Source organism: Erythrolamprus reginae, chromosome 1 (assembly GCF_031021105.1).
Source record: "Erythrolamprus reginae isolate rEryReg1 chromosome 1, rEryReg1.hap1, whole genome shotgun sequence".
NCBI classification, from domain to species: domain Eukaryota; kingdom Metazoa; phylum Chordata; class Lepidosauria; order Squamata; family Dipsadidae; genus Erythrolamprus; species Erythrolamprus reginae.
In genome coordinates this window covers 105312562-105329884 of record NC_091950.1, presented here as the reverse complement: position 1 = coordinate 105329884, position 17323 = coordinate 105312562, and the positions used below count along the sequence as shown (strand labels likewise).

The 17323-nt window shown below is 47.3% G+C and overlaps 1 protein-coding gene across 1 annotated transcript in view; it reads right to left on the bottom strand.

Annotated features, from left to right (window-relative positions):
* ABTB2 (ankyrin repeat and BTB domain containing 2) overlaps positions 1-17323 on the bottom strand; it is a 191216-nt gene that overhangs the window by 30037 nt on the left and 143856 nt on the right. Inside the window, exons 5-8 of the mRNA XM_070761369.1 lie at positions 7316-7481; positions 6005-6094; positions 1847-1948; positions 17-113 (exon numbers count right to left, since the gene is read on the bottom strand). Of these exons, the coding sequence (XP_070617470.1) occupies positions 17-113; positions 1847-1948; positions 6005-6094; positions 7316-7481 (455 nt within the window). The remainder of the gene's footprint in view (positions 1-16; positions 114-1846; positions 1949-6004; positions 6095-7315; positions 7482-17323) is intronic.

Below are 17323 nucleotides of genomic sequence, written 5' to 3'. Positions count from 1 at the left end.
AGTTGCTGAGACTTGCCTGCTGCTGAGGCCAGCTGAAGTGGTGTCTCAGCATAGTTGTCTTCCCCACTGTTGACAGCAGAACCTTCAACGTGGGCCCCTGCATCCAGCAACAACTGTAAAGGAAAAAAAACAAACAACTCAGGGAATTTGAAGAACAAACAAAGGCAGGGAGACTGCTAATCATGGCAACCATTTGCTTGGTTGCCGTTGTTGTAAGACCTACCATTAGGGTACTAGATGTGGACTGCAACATTCCATATCATCAGTAGATGGCAGCAGATAATACTTTGTAAACCTCTGCTACTCACTAGTGGTTATTTGGAATTTTGCAGCCCAGATCTGATAGTGCTAAGATGCACCACTTTTGCAATTCAATTCACCAACTCAAAATTTTATCTGTCTTTTTTAAAAGCTCTGTTAATTTTCAAAGAGACAGCTGTATGTCAGTTGCAGAATGTAACATTCCCAGCTATTTCTAAAAATAAAAGTGGCAGCTATGGAAAATCATTTGGAAACAGGCTTAGAATTCAGAATTGTTCCTAAATGATTGTATCTACTTTTGAATACATGGCCAGTGCAGCTGTTCTTCTCAACTCTTAGGAGTGGAACACCATTCCATAAAGCTATTTGGATGGATTCTCTTCCAAACAGTCCATTATAATAATAAATGAAACTGAAAGAAAGAAGCAGCCTGCACCTGTTTTTTGTCTGCCTCCATCCCAATCCCTTTTGTGTCCTTTGTCTTTTGGATTGTCTGAGGCAGAGACTGTGCAACTTTTTATATATGTATACCACTTTGGCTTGAGAGAAGTGCTTGCAGTGAGGATGTCCATAGAAAGCTTATGTGTCTGTACCAGCAACATTTGCACAAGGTCTCCAGAATCCTGAACCCTTTTCAAGCTAAGCAGCTTCTTATTTCTTTTACCAGGAAGTAAAGACAGCTTCCTACCTCTTCCTTCTTCCTCCTTAAGACTGTTGAGAAGGGAAGGTTGGTTTATGCATATACCTGCCTGTTCATCCACAACAGTGTATGGTTATGTAGATTTGGTTTCTAGCTGTCTGTGTCTATGTGAAATAAGTGTCTGAAGATTGTATGGTTTGTGTGTGTGGAGACAGTTTTATATCTTCCAGTGCATACACAAATGTATGCCAGTAAACATGCCCGATCAGCTGCCTTGGCACATTATGAAACTTCCAGCTTCCAAAGCATTGTCTATTCCAATGAAAATATCCAAAAATTAAGGAGTATGAAAGAAATTCTTTGTTTCTGAAATAATTAGTGGTGCTAATTATTCTCTCCTAAATTTGCATTTATGAATTGTTGCCAGTTTCCCTGAGAAAATGAGAAAGTCATTTTATTTATTTATTTGTATGCAATTGATTATTTTTTATAAATATCTCTAGATGGCAAACACTTCTAACATGCATATGGTACTTTCCTCTTCTTATTTTCCCCGCAATGATAACTCTGGGGGTGGGTGGGTGAGAGGGCTGAAAGAGAATGACTGGCCCAATGTCAGCTACTGGAAAAATTATATGACCGGCCCCAAAATGCCCAGCTGGTTTTGATGGCTAAGGTGGGACTAGATCTCAGAGTCTCCTGGTTTCTAGCTAGTTGTCTTAACCACAAGACCAAGCTGCCTCTCATTGCTAGTGAGAACGTATGTGCTTTGAAATGGGGGCATATTTAGCAGCAAATGCAGAGTAGTGACTCCCAGACATGTTCAAGAAATTTACAAAATCCCAGGCAAAATAGATTTTCATCTTGTTAGTGATGTGTAATGGATCTCTGGTCATATTCTTTTCAGGTTGCATGTGAAACTTTGACAACTTGTCTTTTGCTGACCTGGACAACTGAGATATGGCCATGTAATACAGCGAAAGTGAGTGCAGTCCAGTGTCGGCTATCAGGATGAACTGATGGGTATCGAGATGAACTTCCAGGTACCTGGGAAAAAGGGAGAAATGTTTATTGGTTGCAATTCTTGTTATTAAGCTCTTAAAATGTGTTTGAGAATAGCACAACCCTGGTAAATTTAAATTCTTGGAATGAGTAGGCTGACATAGCTCTGAAAAATCCCACCAACTCCAATCAGTGTGTTTAATTCTTTAGACTGGTTGGTTGATTTCTTCATTTAAAATGCATTTGCTGGTTTTCTTTAGAGGTTGTTATTGTAGAGGGAAAATAATTTATTCTTCCAATTTTTACATTTCTTTGCATTACGATTCATTATCACATCTAGGGCAGGTATTGTTGGTTTAGAATCTGTAAGTAATATCACCACCACCATCACCATCATTTCTAAAAGGAAAGAAATTTCTGTCTAAATTGCCTTATTTTTCAGAGTGTAAGATGCACCCCCCCAAGAGGCTGAAAATTTGGGTACATTGTGTATTCCAAATGTAGCTTTTTTGAAGTTCCCCCCAGTCCTAACAAGGTGCTAATGATATTCCCGGATCTTCCTGGCTTATTTTCATGGCTACTTCCTCCAAAAAATGTTTTTTTTCAGCCCTAATAAGGTGCTAATGAGCTTCCCAACTTGCAGGATTTTTTTGTTCCTACTCCCTCCGAGGAGGTTTTTTCCCCCTGCCCTAAGTCTTTGCAGGCTTTTTTTCATTCTTACTACCTCCGAAAAAGTTTTTTTCAGCCCTAAACAGGGGATAAAATAATGTACAGAAGCTGACCAGACTAAGAATGCTACCCAGATGAATACTTAGCACCGTGTTTCCCCGAAAGTAAGACAGTGTCTTACTTTCTTTTTACCCCCAAAAGCCCCACTACGTCTTACTTTCGGGGTATGTCTTACATTGGAAAAAGAATCATGAGGTACAACACATAATGATTGTCATAGTGGTCAAATAAGCAATCAGGAAACCATCAATATTAATATAAATCGTAAGGATACAAGAAACGTTACAGTGAAACAGTCATAAATGGGAGGGGTGGGTGAGAGGAACGGTGAGAAGACTAATAGTAATAGTAATGCAGCCTTAGTGAATACTTTGACAGTGATGGTGGGAGTATTTATTTAGCAGACTGATGGCGTTTGGGGGGAAAACTGTTCCTGTGTCTAGTTGTCTTGTGTGCAGTGTTCTATGGGCCAAGAAAAGTTCTCCAGAGGGAGACTGTGGCATCCCGGCCAAGTATTTCCTCCTCCTCTCTTCTCCAACCCCCTCCTCTTTTTTGGCCTACGAGGTGGAAAGGATCCTCCGCTCCAAGTCTTCTCTGCTGACTGCAGGGGAACTGAGTGGTTTCGGTGGTCCCCTAGGGACAACCAGTTCCAGGCACCTCCCCTCTCATCTGTGCTTTTCTAAAGTGGACAGATCCGGGGAGACAAAGGGGTTAAGATGACAGCTGGGTCAATGCATCTCCAACGGGCCGAATCCTAGGCTCCTTCCGATTTCCCCAAAGCAGTGGCTCACTCCTTTCCTTTGACCAGTTCCGAACTTCCGTTGTGGAAATGACTGAGTGGGTAAGGCTAGTCCCGAGGCTTGGGCGGCCCAGCCAGCCTTCAAAGATTGGAGGAGGCCTTGGGACGTAATTCCAGGACAGCTTTGAGTGACCCAAGCAAAGCAAGGGCGAGCGGGCTGGTTGGAGCGAGGGGTCCATCTCTTAAGCGCGCTCGTTTCTCCGGGCGAGCGGCGGCTCTCACCTGTCCATGAATCAGCAGCAATAAAGGTGGGGGATGAATGGGGTTGGTCCCTCTCCCCGAGTGGCATTAAAAGGCAAAATAATCGCCCGGGGAAGCGAAGGAGGCGAGGCTTGCTCGCCAAACTCGCAGGGAAGGAAGCGCGCTCGCTTGCTCGCTCGCTCCCTCCAGCACTGTCCCGCCGTCCAGTCGGGGCGAGCGCGATGGGAAGTGGCAAGGCGAAGTAGCGGGGGAAGGACCCGGAGGAGGCGAGCGCCCACGGTGCCCCGGATCGGCATGAGGGCGGCGCGGGGTCCCCCAAGGCGGCCTGCTGGAGCGGTGAGCAACCCAGGGGGGATTAGGCAGAGACTGGAGGGCCCGCCGTTCCCAGAGGGATCTTCTTGCCCGGGGTTTTCTTACGCGCCTTGCCCGCCGCCGCGCCCCGGCCTTTGCCCGGGGAGCCCCGCTCACCGTCCGAGCCTTGCGCGGGGCTGTGGCGTGGAGCGGCCGGTGAGCGGCAGCGGTCCATTTTCAGGCTGCCCAGGATCTCCGCCTCGGGGAGGTCTTCGGCATCGCTCAGTGAGCCCGTGGACATGGCCTCGGGACAGCGGGGGCAGGGAAAGGGAGTCGTCCCGCCGCCTGGGGACCCTCGCTAAGCCTTCTGCGCCTGACTCGGCGAGGCGAGAGGGAAGAAGGAGAAGCGCAAGTGGATGCGGAGCGCCCGGGAGGCATTTATCCGCCCGGGAGGCATTTATCCGTCCTTCGCTTTGACGGCGCTGGTCCACCCGCTCGGCTCGCTTCAGACCCAGGAGGCATTTATCCACCCGGGAGGCATTTATCCATCCTTCGCTTTGACGGCGCTGGTCCGCCCGCTCAGCTCGCTTCGGACCAGCGCCACGAGCGGGCTCGCATGTGAGTGCTGAGCAAAGCCTTCTCCCGCCTCAAGACCACCCTGCCCTGGGTGCCGCCGGACACCAAGCTCTCCAAGCTCGACACGCTCCGCCTGGCCTCCAGCTACATCGCCCACCTGAGGCAGATCCTGGCAAGCGACAAGTACGAGAACGGCTACCTTCACCCTGTCAATTTGGTGAGTGGAGGCGGGAAATGGCGGGGGGGGGTCTGAAAGGACACGTGCGACGCGACGCTCGCACCTGGCTCCGCGCCTTCCCGGCGCCCGTAGTTCCCTTCACTTCCTTTGCCTCGCGCCCCCCCGCCCCCCCAATCGTCCAGCCCGTAAAGCGGTACGGGGCTGGGGGTGGGTGGACGCCTGTCTCGCGAGGGAGTCGGGTCTCCGAAGTCGTCTGAGGTGACAGTGGGAACTGTGGACGCCGGGAGAGGCGGGGGGCGAAAAGTCCTCGCCTCCCTGGCGCGCTTGGCGCTTCCCCCGCGCGCTCCGTTGACTCGGCTGCTTGGGTTTGGCTCGGGGAGGTCTTCGGCATCGCCTGCCGGCCAGAAAGGAGGCGGGTGAAGGAAGGCGCAGCTCCGGCCGCTCGCCTCAAAGCCGGTCGGCCTCGCTGGCCGCTTGCAGCCGAGCCTCGGCAGGACTCGGTTGCTGGGATGAGCGCCTTCGCTGCAAGCCGCCGCCCGCTCGGCTCGCTTCGGACCAGCGCCGTCCTTCGCTTTGACGGCGCTGGTCCGAAGCGAGTCGAGCGGGCGGCGGCTTGCAGCGAAGGCGCTCGTCCCAGCAACCGAGTCCTGCCGAGGCTCGGCTGCAAGCGGCCAGCGAGGCCGACCGGCTCCGAGGCGAGCGGCCGGAGCTGCGCCCTCCTTCACCCGCCTCCTTTCCGGCAGGCAGGTGGGGCTGCCCAACTGCGCAGAGCGGCTCCTCCCCTCCAGACACACGCTTCCCCGACACGCGTCTGCGGCTCCACGCGTGCACCGAGGGAAATCCTTTGTGCCTTGCCGCCGAGCTCTCCCACCTGCTCGGCGGCCGCAAGCCTCTCCCTGCCACCGCGCTGCCGAGGGAACCGCCACCAGGGCTGCTGCCGCGCTGCCGAGCAGATCAGCTGCTGGGCAGCCGAAGAAACCTTCCCTGGGTCTTCACGACGTCATCGGGCTCCCCCCCCGCAATACCCCCGTGTTTCCCCGAAAGTAAGACATATGTCTTACTTTCGGGGTACGGCTTATATTAGCAGACCCCGCTGATACCCCCCATACATCTTACAATCGGGGGTGTCTTACTATCGGGGAAACACGGTAGGTAGATTTCCCCCCTATTTTCCTTCCCCAAAATTAAGGTGCGTCTTATATTCCGGTGCGTCTTATACTCCGAAAAATATGGTGTTATATGAACCTCAAAATATAATTATTTTACTTTCCAATGATTAAATAAGAATCCATACTTATTTACCTTTCTACAACAGATTTTCACTTACTGGTATATCCAGATTTGCTCCAGCATCAATCAGCATCTGTACCATGGCTTCATCTCCGGCAGCACAGGCATACATGAGTGGAGTCATACCCTTTAAGAACAAAGTACAAATCTGATTAATAAATAAATAAATAAGTACACAGTCAGTTATTTTATTTCCAAAACCAAAGCTCACAAACTTTGGGTTCTGTATATTCTACATATGTGCATTTGTTTCATTACACTTTATAATACATCTACATTATCCATAAATGATATACTGTACTTCGGAATCAGTATTTTTTTGTTCTTATAAACATTAGAAGTTGATTAGGCATGAAATTAATTTCAGTGTAAGTATTTATATTGGTTCTCTTGCAGAAATGCTTAAATGTTGCATCTGATTCTTTTCCTTGTCTTTTGTTTTTGTCTGCGAGTCATAAAATGAATGCATTCACACAACATATGAAACAATAAACGCAATAACACAAACATTGCTATGTCAACATTACACATTAGAAGCAGGGGTCCCCAAACTTTGCAACTTTAAGACTTTTGGACTTCAACTTCCAGAATTCTATGCTGGCTGGAAAATTCTGGGAGTTGGAGGTCCACAAGTCTTAAAGCTGCAAAGTTTGAAGATCTCTGGTTTAGAGCTACTATATTTGCTTTGTAATTTTAGTTGGCCTATAAATCTTTACAATGCCTTCATGATATCGGTCAAACTAATGAGACTTTTGAAATTCTTGTATTTCCCCTTATAAATTTAGTTACTGCTTTCTATTGACTGATGTCTCCCATAATGGAATGATGCTTTAGCATTTCTAATGAAAAGTAAGAGAACACATGCTCCAAGTTTTGCTAAAATAACTAGAACCACATAAATGCTCCTAGTGTTGAATTGTGCAAAATAGCAGAGTAGCCCTGAGTCAACCTGTAGTAAAAACATTTACAAATACTCTTTCCCCAATTGCCTAATACTTTTTACATGATAGCAATAGCATAAGCAATAGATTTATATATCACTTCACAGTGCTTTTATCCTAAGTGGTTTACAGAGTCAGCATATTGCACCCCAAAAATCTGGGTTCTCATTTTACCAACTTCAGAAGGATGGGAAGCCGAGTCAACCTTGAGCCTGGTGAGATTTGAACTGCCAAATTGCAATCAGCTGGCAGTCAGCAGAAGTGGCCTGCAGTACTGTATTCTAAGCACAGCACCACCGCCGCTCTTTCTCTATGTCTTTCTCTGTCTATGATTGTAATAACCTGAACTTTGGATTTTGATCTTGCTCGCCTACGTCATGAATGCTACAGAACTGATTTTTATATACCTGATCATCCATTGTATTAACGCCTTCGGGTCCTAAGGCTTCTATAGCTTGGTTAATCAGATCAGTCCTTCCACAGTTCAACATTCGAAATCCCAGATCCTGCTGGAATTTTTCAGTAGCAGCTTTTGCATCCATTCGCCGGAAGGAACTAAAGCAGCATTCTGGCCTGTGCAAATGTTACAACCAAAATTTATTAATATTGTTATTAATATTACAGCTAGAGTCCTATATCCCAGCATGATGATTCACACCCTGGTCAGCACTTCTTTACTGTCCTACCATCGGGCAGGAGATATAGAAGCAGAGCCAGTAGTACAAACAGGCTGAAGAACTGCTTTTATCCGTGGGCTGTCAAGACTCCTGAATGCAACATAACATCATAAGTATGTAGTATGATAGACTTGTAGGGTTGGCACAATGTGCAACATGTTCATATTGGTACAATATACAATAATGTAATGTTACGCACATATATGTATAGAGCCATGATGGCTAACCTATGGCATGCATGCCACAGGTGGCACAAGGAGCCATATCTACAGTCTTCTGCATCACATGTTCCAGCGACAAGTTAGGTTGCACAGATTTGGCCTTCTCCAGATCCTGTCGGTCAAGCAATGCCAGCTGACAGGGCCATGGGGAAGAGCCTTCTCTGTTGAGGCCCTGATCCTCTGGAATCGACTCCCCCCAGAGATTTGTACTGCCCCCACCCTCCTCACCTTCCAAAAGGCATTGAAAACACATTTATGATGGCAGGCCTTGAGCCGTTAAGTGATAGTTCTCTGCTCCAGCCAATAGTACGAATGAGTGAAGATTGTATGACATTTATATTAGGTTTTAATTTTGTATCTGTTTTTATTCTATATATTGGGGAATTTTAACTTTGTAACTGTTTTTATTGTTGTTGTTGTTGTTATTATTATTATTATTATTATTATTATTATTATTATTATTATTATTATTATTTATTAGATTTGTATGCCGCCCCTTTCCGTAGACTCGGGGTGGCTCACAACACAATAAAACAGTTCATGACAAATCTAATAATTTACAATTTAAAATATTAAAAAAACCCATTATTTAAGCAAACATACATACAAGCATACCATACATAAATTGAATTGAATAGGTCCAGGGGAGATGTCTCAGTTCCCCCATGCCTGACGACAAAGGTGGGTTTTAAGGAGTTTACGAAAGGCAAGGAGGGTAGGGGCAGTTCTAATCTCTGGGGGGAGTTGGTTCCAGAGAGTCGGGGCCACCACAGAGAAGGCTCTTCCCCTGGGGCCCGCCAACTGACATTGTTTAGTTGACGGGACCTAGAGAAGGCCCACTCTGTGGGACCTAATCGGTCGCTGGGATTCGTGCGGCAGAAGGCGGTCTCAGAGATATTCTGGTCCGATGCCATGAAGGGCTTTATAGGTCATAACCAACACTTTTGAATTGTTGCAATCCACCCTGAGTTTGCTAGAAGGGTGGCCTATAAATTCAATCAATCAATCAATCAATCAATCAATCTCTGAGGGCACGTGATGTGTTGCCCTATGTCAGCTCCAGTGTACATGTACACACTGGCTGGCTGATTTTTGGTATTCTGGAGGGCGCAGGAAGCTGTTTGTGCCCTCTCTAGGCTTCAAGAGCCTTTCCTAAAGCCTGTGGAGGGCAAAAAATGGCTCAACAGCTCAACAAGAAGTTCCCTTCCAAACTTCCGGTAGGCCCATTGGGCCTGTTTTTCTCCATCCACAGGCTGCAAAGGCTTTCCTGGAGCCTGGGGAGGGCGAAAACGTCCTCTCCCTGCCCTCTGTGCAGTGTCTGCATAGTAACAGCCGGCCGCTAGCACTGTGACAGCCGAGGCCCTATCCAGGGTGCTGATTGGGCACGTTTGCCCCAGTTACATTGTAAGCGGGAAGTTTTCCCTGTGTGTATTGGTTGCTGCCTCAGGCAGCTAGTCATATAAAAGCCTGTGTATTGTTTTTCCTGTTAAGCCTGTACCTGCCACCGTTTGGCATGTGTTCTGATTAAACCTTTCTTGCCTACTCAAGGCCTCAGTTATTATACTGGCAACAAGGGGTCGAGCCTGTTAATGCGGATTCTGTCTGGGTATTACAACAGTAAGTGAGGATGTCTGTACAACTTACTTTCCCCCCCTTTGACCCTCAAGGAAAAACGTGGGACTTGTATGTCGCCCGTTTCGACTGTTTTCTAATCTCAAATGGCTACACTGAAATATCGGGGGATCGGAAGAGGTCTTATTTTCTCGGGTTTTGTGGGCCCGAGATGTTTGAGACGGCAAGGGCTTTGTTCCCCCCAGTTTCCATTCATGATGTGCCTTGGCAGCAATTTCTGTCAACCTTGCAAGACCATTACACCCCGGCCCCTTCCCGCTGTGCGCGGAGATACAAATTTTACCAAAGAAATCAAGCTGAAGGGGAATCAATCAATGACTTTGTAGCCGCTCTCCGCCGGGCGGCTTTGTACTGTGAATTTTCAGATCTAAATGACTACTTATTGGATAGATTGGTTTTTGGGGTGAGGGATGGACGCCTTAAACGGCGTCTCCTGGCCACCCGGGATTTAACATTTCAAGCGGCGCTGGCGGAAGCCAGTGCGTTCGAGCTGTCAACCCAGTCTCTTGCGGCCATGGACAGCTCCGTAAATGTCACAATTAAGGGGCCTGCTCTCCCGGATAAGCCAAAGGCTCCTATAGAAAAGGAGGATTCCTGTGACATTGAGGAAGAAGAGGTTTGCCGGCTGGCGGCCAACCGCAGCCGTGATCCGCCTGCTGCCCGTCCCCGTCCTCCTTTATCACCGTGCCGGGGTTGCGGGGGTAGCCATTTTAGATCGAATTGCCCCTTCAGGGATGCGGCTTGCCGGCGTTGTGGTGCCAGGGGGCACATTGTGAGGGTCTGCCGTTTCCGCAGATCCCCACCTGCCCCGACTAGAGATCAGAGGGAGTCCCAGAACTTCAATTCCCGTTGGCAAAGGAAATTTTCCTCGAACCGGAGAGAGGAATGCAATGCCGTCTACAGCTCCCCGCGTCTGGCAACCTCATATGTCCGGAAGACGTCGGGCTCCGCGGAAAAGATTTCAGTTGAAGTGCGCCTTGGGGACGCTTGGTGTTCGATGCAAGTGGACACTGGTTCTGCGCATTCCTTAATTTCTTGGGCCACCCTGAAGCGATGTTTTCCCAGACTGAGTAAAGGTCGCCTACAGCCCTGCAGCTCAATTTTAAAGGACTACCAAGGGGCTTCAATTCCAATCCTGGGGGAGGGTCGTTTTACTGTCAGATTTAAGTCTTTTGTGGGCAAACTGCCTTTAATTGTGGTTGAGGGGCCTTTCTCAAATCTTTTGGGTCTCGACTGGTTCAAGTCTTTGGGGTTGTCTATTACGGGGGTGAATGTGGTTAACGGAATCTCTGAATTTGACAAACTGGCCAAGGAGTTTCCCTCAGTGTTCAATGACAGTTTGGGTTGTTACACGGGAACCCCTATCTCTTTTAGTCTTGACCCACAGGTGCCTGCAGTGCGGTTGAAAGCCCGCCGGGTTCCTATCCCTCTCCGGCCAAAGGTGGACGCTGAACTGGACCGGCTGATATCGCAGGGAGTATTGGAACCAGTGGACCAAGCGGCATGGGAGACCCCGTTGGTTATTGCTTTTAAGGGGGACAGGGGTATCAGATTATGCGGGGACTACAAATGCTCAGTGAACCGGGCTTTGGCCCACCACTCCTATCCTTTGCCAGTGGTGCAGCAATTACTCCACACCCTTGGGAACGGCAGGTTTTTTGCCAAGCTTGACCTGTCTCAAGCGTACCAGCAGCTCCCCGTGGACCCCCAGACCGCAGAGGCCCAGGCAATCATCACCCATAGGGGGGCTTTTAAATGCCATCATCTACAATTTGGGGTCTCCATTGCTCCCGGTATCTTTCAAGGGTTGATGGAGCAGTTATTATATGGGCTGGATGGGACTGTACCCTACTTTGATGACGTTCTAGTGTCGGGGAGTTCCAAAGAAGAATTGTTATCCAGGGTTAGGAAGGTTTTAGCTAAATTTCAAGAAGCGGGGTTAAAACTGAAACCGCGGAAATGTGTTTTTGGGGTGCCCGAGGTTGAGTTTCTGGGATTCAAGGTGGATGGGAAGGGAATCCATCCCACCCCGGAGAAAACACGAGCAATCCGGGACGCCCCCAGCCCCGGGTCAAAGGCTGAACTCCAGGCGTTCTTGGGTCTTTTAAATTTTTATGCGGTTTTTATTCCGTATAAGGCGTCAGTGGCCGAACCGTTACACCGATTGCTGGACAACCGATCTAGCTGGCACTGGGGTCACAGGGAGGAAGCCGCGTTTGGGGCAGTTAAAAGGATCCTCATGTCCAATGATGTTTTGACCCAATACTCTCCTAGTTTGCCCTTGATTCTTACATGCGACGCCTCTCAGTACGGGGTAGGGGCTGTCCTTAGCCACCGGCTGCCCAACGGCTCAGAAGCACCCATAGCGTTCTTTTCCCGGACCCTTGCCAAGGCGGAAAGGAACTACGGGCATATTGATAAGGAGGCGTTGGCGCTCATTGCAGGAGTCCGCCGTTTCCATGAGTATTTGTACGGCCGTAGATTTGAGCTGGTCACAGATCACCAGCCATTGTTGGGTCTTTTGGCCGGTAACCGCCAGAGTCCTATTGTGTTGTCCCCCCGCATGTCCCATTGGATCATATTCCTAGCCAACTACAATTATACTTTAACTTATAAGCCAGGTCGCCACATAGCGCATGCTGACGCCCTTAGCAGGTGCCCCCTGACCGAGTTACTGTCAGACCCCACTCCGACGTGCTCTGTCTTAGCTTTGTCCGAAGGACCCTTGGTGCTGTCCGCTAGTGATGTGGCCAGAGAGATGGGTAAGGATCGTGTTTTATCCGAAGTATGGCAATGGATACTAAGGGGGTGGCCGAGTTCTGCCCCTGCCGAGATTTTCGTTCAGTTCTGGCGCTGCAGATCGGAGTTCTCCGTGGAAAGGGGTACCTTGTTAAGAGGAGAGAGGGTCGTGGTGCCAGGTAAGCTTCGAAACCAGGTGTTAGCTCTTTTACACAAGGGTCACCCTGGCATTGTGAGAATGAAGGGTTTGGCTCGGGATTATGTGTGGTGGCCGGGCATGGACAGGGAGATAGAGCAGCGAGTGGCAGATTGCGCTGTGTGCCAAGAAAGCAGGCCTTTCCCCCCCCCCCGTGCTGAGCCCCTGGCTTGGGAGCCGCCGTCAGGACCCTGCACAAGAGTACACATAGATTTGGCCGGTCCGTTTATGGGTCAAACCTTTTTAGTAACCATAGACGCCTATTCGAAGTGGGTGGAGGTTGCCCAGATGAGGTCCACCCAAGCTCAGGCGGTAATAGATTCATTAATGGCCCTTTTCACCACACACGGCTTTCCAGATCTGTTAGTTTCCGACAACGGGCCGCAGTTTACCTCGGTTCTTTTTGAGTCGTTCTTGGCGTCAGCTGGAATCAGGCATGCCCTATCCTCGCCGTGGCATTCGGCCAGTAATGGTCAGGCAGAACGGGCAGTAAGGTCAGTAAAGGATGCGATGAAAAAGATGCCGCAGGGCTCTTGGAAAGAGAAGTTGGCAGAGTTGTTGCTGGCCCAACACTCCACCCCTTGTGTGGCCACTGGTAGGACCCCAGCCGAGCTCCTGATGGGACGCAAATTACGGATTATTTTGGATAGGTTGCACCCGGGTTGCACCATAGCAGTGCAATGGCCAGAACAATCGGTTAGAGAAGTAAACGTGGGGGACGCGGTGTTTGCGCGTTCCTATGCCGGGAAGACGATGTGGGAGAGAGGAACGGTGAGCCGGGAACTGGGGCCACGTTCATTTGAGGTGGTATTAAAGGATGGACGAATCTGGCGAAGGCACCTGGATCAAGTCCGCCTAGACAAGAGTGGGGACTATGGGCATCGAGTGGCCGTCGACCAACCCGGAGAATGTCTCCAGGAACCTCCAAGCCTAGCCAGTAATTCCAGAGAGTCAGCCGCAGACGACTGTCGGGAGGCGGAGTTTGTCCCACCTCCGAATTTGAACCTGGAGGCGCCGGCCAGGGAACCCAGTTCGGCTGGTGTCACAGAGCCACGTCGTTCTGAAAGAATTTGCCGCAGACCATCTTATTTAAAGGACTATGTGTGTGCTAACCAAAGGGGAAGGAGTGCAGTGTCTGCATAGTAACAGCCGGCCGCTAGCGCTGTGACAGCCGAGGCCCTATCCAGGGTGCTGATTGGGCGCGTATGCCCCAGTTACATTGTAAGCGGGAAGTTTTCCCTGTGTGTATTGGTTGCTGCCTCAGGCAGCTAGTCATATAAAAGCCTGTGTATTGTTTTTCCTGTTAAGCCTGTACCTGCCACCGTTTGGCATGTGTTCTGATTAAACCTTTCTTGCCTACTCAAGGCCTCAGTTATTATACTCTGGAAACAGATTGTGCACAAATGCCTCGCAGGGAGGGCACTGCATTATGAGTAGGGCATGTGCTGTCATGTGCACTCATACCCTTTTGGCACCTGAGCAAAAAAACCTTCGCCATCACTGGTATAGAGGATTGTGTGCTTGTTAGTATGATTTACTGGGTTAAGGTTTTTTGTTTTTGTTTTAAACAAATTCACTGCAGTTTATTGAGATGTAATTTTGTTGGGAAGGTGTACTAAGGAAGGCTCAGCCAATCTCATTGTGCACATGTTGTGCACTGACAATAAAGGTTTGAGATTGAATTGAAATGTTGTGATCGTGGGTTCATTTCATTTCATTTCATTTATTGGATTTATATGCCGCCCCTCTCCGAAAACTCGGGGCGGCTAACAACAGTCATAAACAATATACAGTAAAAATCCAATACTAAAAACTAACTTAAAACCCCCTAATGTATAAAACCAACATACGTACAAACATACCATACATACAGTTGTATCAGCCTAGGGGGAGAAGAAGTCTTAATTCCCCCATGCCTGGCGGCAGAGGTGGGTTTTGAGTAGCTTACGAAAGGCAAGGAGGGTAGGGGCAATTCTAATCTCTGGGGGAGTTGGTTCCAGAGGGCCGCCACAGAGAAGGCTCTTCTCCTGGGTCCCGCCAAGTGGCATTGTTTCGTTGACGGGACCCGGAGAAGACCCACTCTGTGGGACCTAACTGGCCGCTGGGATTCGTGCGGCAGAAGGCGGTTCCTGAGATAATCACTAAGGAAGAAAGAGATATAAGTGGAAGACATAGAATTATTTTTGCTTCATATCATTCCTGCTACAGTATTTATCTTCCTCACTATTAGTCTGAGGACTGTTTTACATCTGATATGGCAAAAATCTGAGGTGGCATAAAGGATTGCATTATTTCAATTAAAGAGATCATGTTTCTAAATGATGTTTCTCACTCAAATTTCCTACACACAGGCAATGGTTTTAGCTCCCATTGTTGGTGATCATTTACAGGGAACCTTCAAAAGAGGCATAATTCCTCTAGTAGCCTGAAAAGTTGCAATGTTATCATTCATGCTCTTCTCACCTGACCTATGACAGATGCTTTGTTAACCGTTTGTTAACATGTGTTATGACCTATAAAGTCCTACATGGAATCGGACCAGAATACCTCCGGGACCGCCTGCTGCTGCACGACCAATTAGGTCCCACAGACTTGGCCTTCTCCGGGTCCTGTCGACAAAACAATGCCATCTGGCGGGACTCAGGGGAAGAGCCTTCTCTGTGGCGGCCCTGGCCCTCTGGAATCAGCTCCCCCCGGAGATTAGGACTGCCCCACCATTCTTGCCTTTCGCAAACTTTTGAAAACTCATCTATGTCGCCAGGCATGGAGGAATTGATATATCCTTAGCTGCCTTTGATTTTATAGATGGTGTGTTTGGGCTGTATGACTGTTTTTAATAGGGTTTTTTTAAAGACTGTTTTAACATTGGATTTGTATGTGATGTTTTATTGTTGTGACCCACTCCGAGTCCTCGGAGAGGGGCAGCATACAAATCTAATAAATTATTATTATTATTATTATTATTATTATTATTATTATTATGTTTTGTTAACATATCCTATGTGAAGACCTTGTCTTCAACTCATCCAACTACAGTATGCAGGGACTTCATTAGAGAATTGATATGGCTGGGCACTCACCCTTAGCGACTATGGCCCAATATACAAACACCCTAAATCTAATCCTTAGGCAACCAAAAAAATTATCAATCTAACAAGCCACTTGATGGGCTCCTTTCCACTCTGGGTTCCCCAGGTCCATTGGCAAAACCAGGTTTCCTGGGCCTTGAGAAAGAGTGTCAAAGTGGGGGCCCGTCTAATTTCAATGGGAATGATATTCCAAAGGGAGGGAGCCACTAGGAACTTATGTGGATGCTATAGCACATACTACAAGAAAATTAGAGTCCCTATGGTTCCCATTGCCCATTTGAAGCCACTGTGACCATATTTGATCCCTAGTCATTTCCCCCACAGTCCTTTGGCAACAGGAGTGTCTAACTATGTCAGAGACCAATCCCTCCAATTTTATCTGCCAGATTTTGCAAGTAGCTATGCAGCTGGGTGAGATAGCAGGAGAAGTATGTATGCATTGAGTGAGTCTGTATGTGTGCATGCATATGAGCACGGGGAAGGGCTCTTGAGGCACACGTTCTTCTATCTTTGTGTCAGGCTGAAACTACAAATCAATTAGTAGGAATTGATCTGCAGGGCTGGGCAGGTGCAATTTTTACTTGTGTCCAGCAGGCTTCAGGAAGAGAATGGACAATGTTTCGATGCCCAGGTAGAATAAGGATTGCAAGCACAGTCAGCACATATTAATGTCAACCTACAGTTGTCTTCCATGAATTAACTTTAGTCTTGTTGTGTGGTAGTCTCACAATGGGTGTTTTATATGGATAGTTAGCAGATTTCATTTGACACTTCCTTCTATATGTGCAAATTGAGGTTGTTTGGCCTTTTTAAAAAATCTGAGAAATCTTGATGAAATTATCAAAGCTTTTCTCTCTCTAAACAGATGGAGTACTTATGTTTTAATTTTTGGTGTTGCATATGACTAATTTTGTTTTTGATTGCATCAGATAAAGCAGTTGAGGTTAGGAAAACAATATGGAGTGTTGCTGCCAAGATAGCAGATTGGAAAATTCCAGTCTGTGACTTTTGTTTATTCTAAACTTTTGACAGAAATCCATTTGTTTCTTGAAAAGCATTTACTTAGATTCAGCACTTTTGGAAATGCTAGACTGAAAGACTTGGAAGAAAGAGATTTTACACTATTAGTCCATTTCTAAGCAGTTAAAGAAAAATGCTAATATTCTGTTCAATGCATTTAATTTAGCAATCTTAAATTTCAATTTATGTATTTGTTTGATATTAATACCCTCTGACTGCAGCTGGCTCTTCAATAAAAAACATTTACCCTTCAATGCATTTTTCTTTTTATAAAAACTACTTTCATAGTTTTTCAGAGATCCTTAAATAACTTTTCAGAAGCCATATAGAATTATTTAGAGTTAAACATTTTAACTGAAATCTTTCATGCCTAAAATATACTTGTACAGAGTAATACTCCAAAGTGAGTATTCATAAAAATAAAGTTAGTCTCATCCTCAAAAATAATTGCCTATAAATATTGAGATTTTGAAGAGGTATAAATATTGAGATTTTCAAGAGGTATTTAAAGATTAATATGATAAACATATGGCAGCAAAAATTGATGGCAAAACTAGTAGAATATATAGCAACTGGACTGTGGAAGGAATCAGGAAGCAACTGGCTGTTTGCTATTAGTTTATACCAGTGGTTCTCAACCTTTCTAATGCCACGACCCCTTAAAAGAGTTCCTCATGTTGTGGTTACCCCCAACCATAAGACTAGTGGCAATTTTCCCAACAGTGCTTTAAGCTGATTGGCAGGAAGGCCAGAGGGACACCCCCAATGTAAACGCCTGATTGGTCGGATTGTAAAAATATGTTCCCAGGTGCCAGAATAGAAGCTTTAGTTCCTAACACCA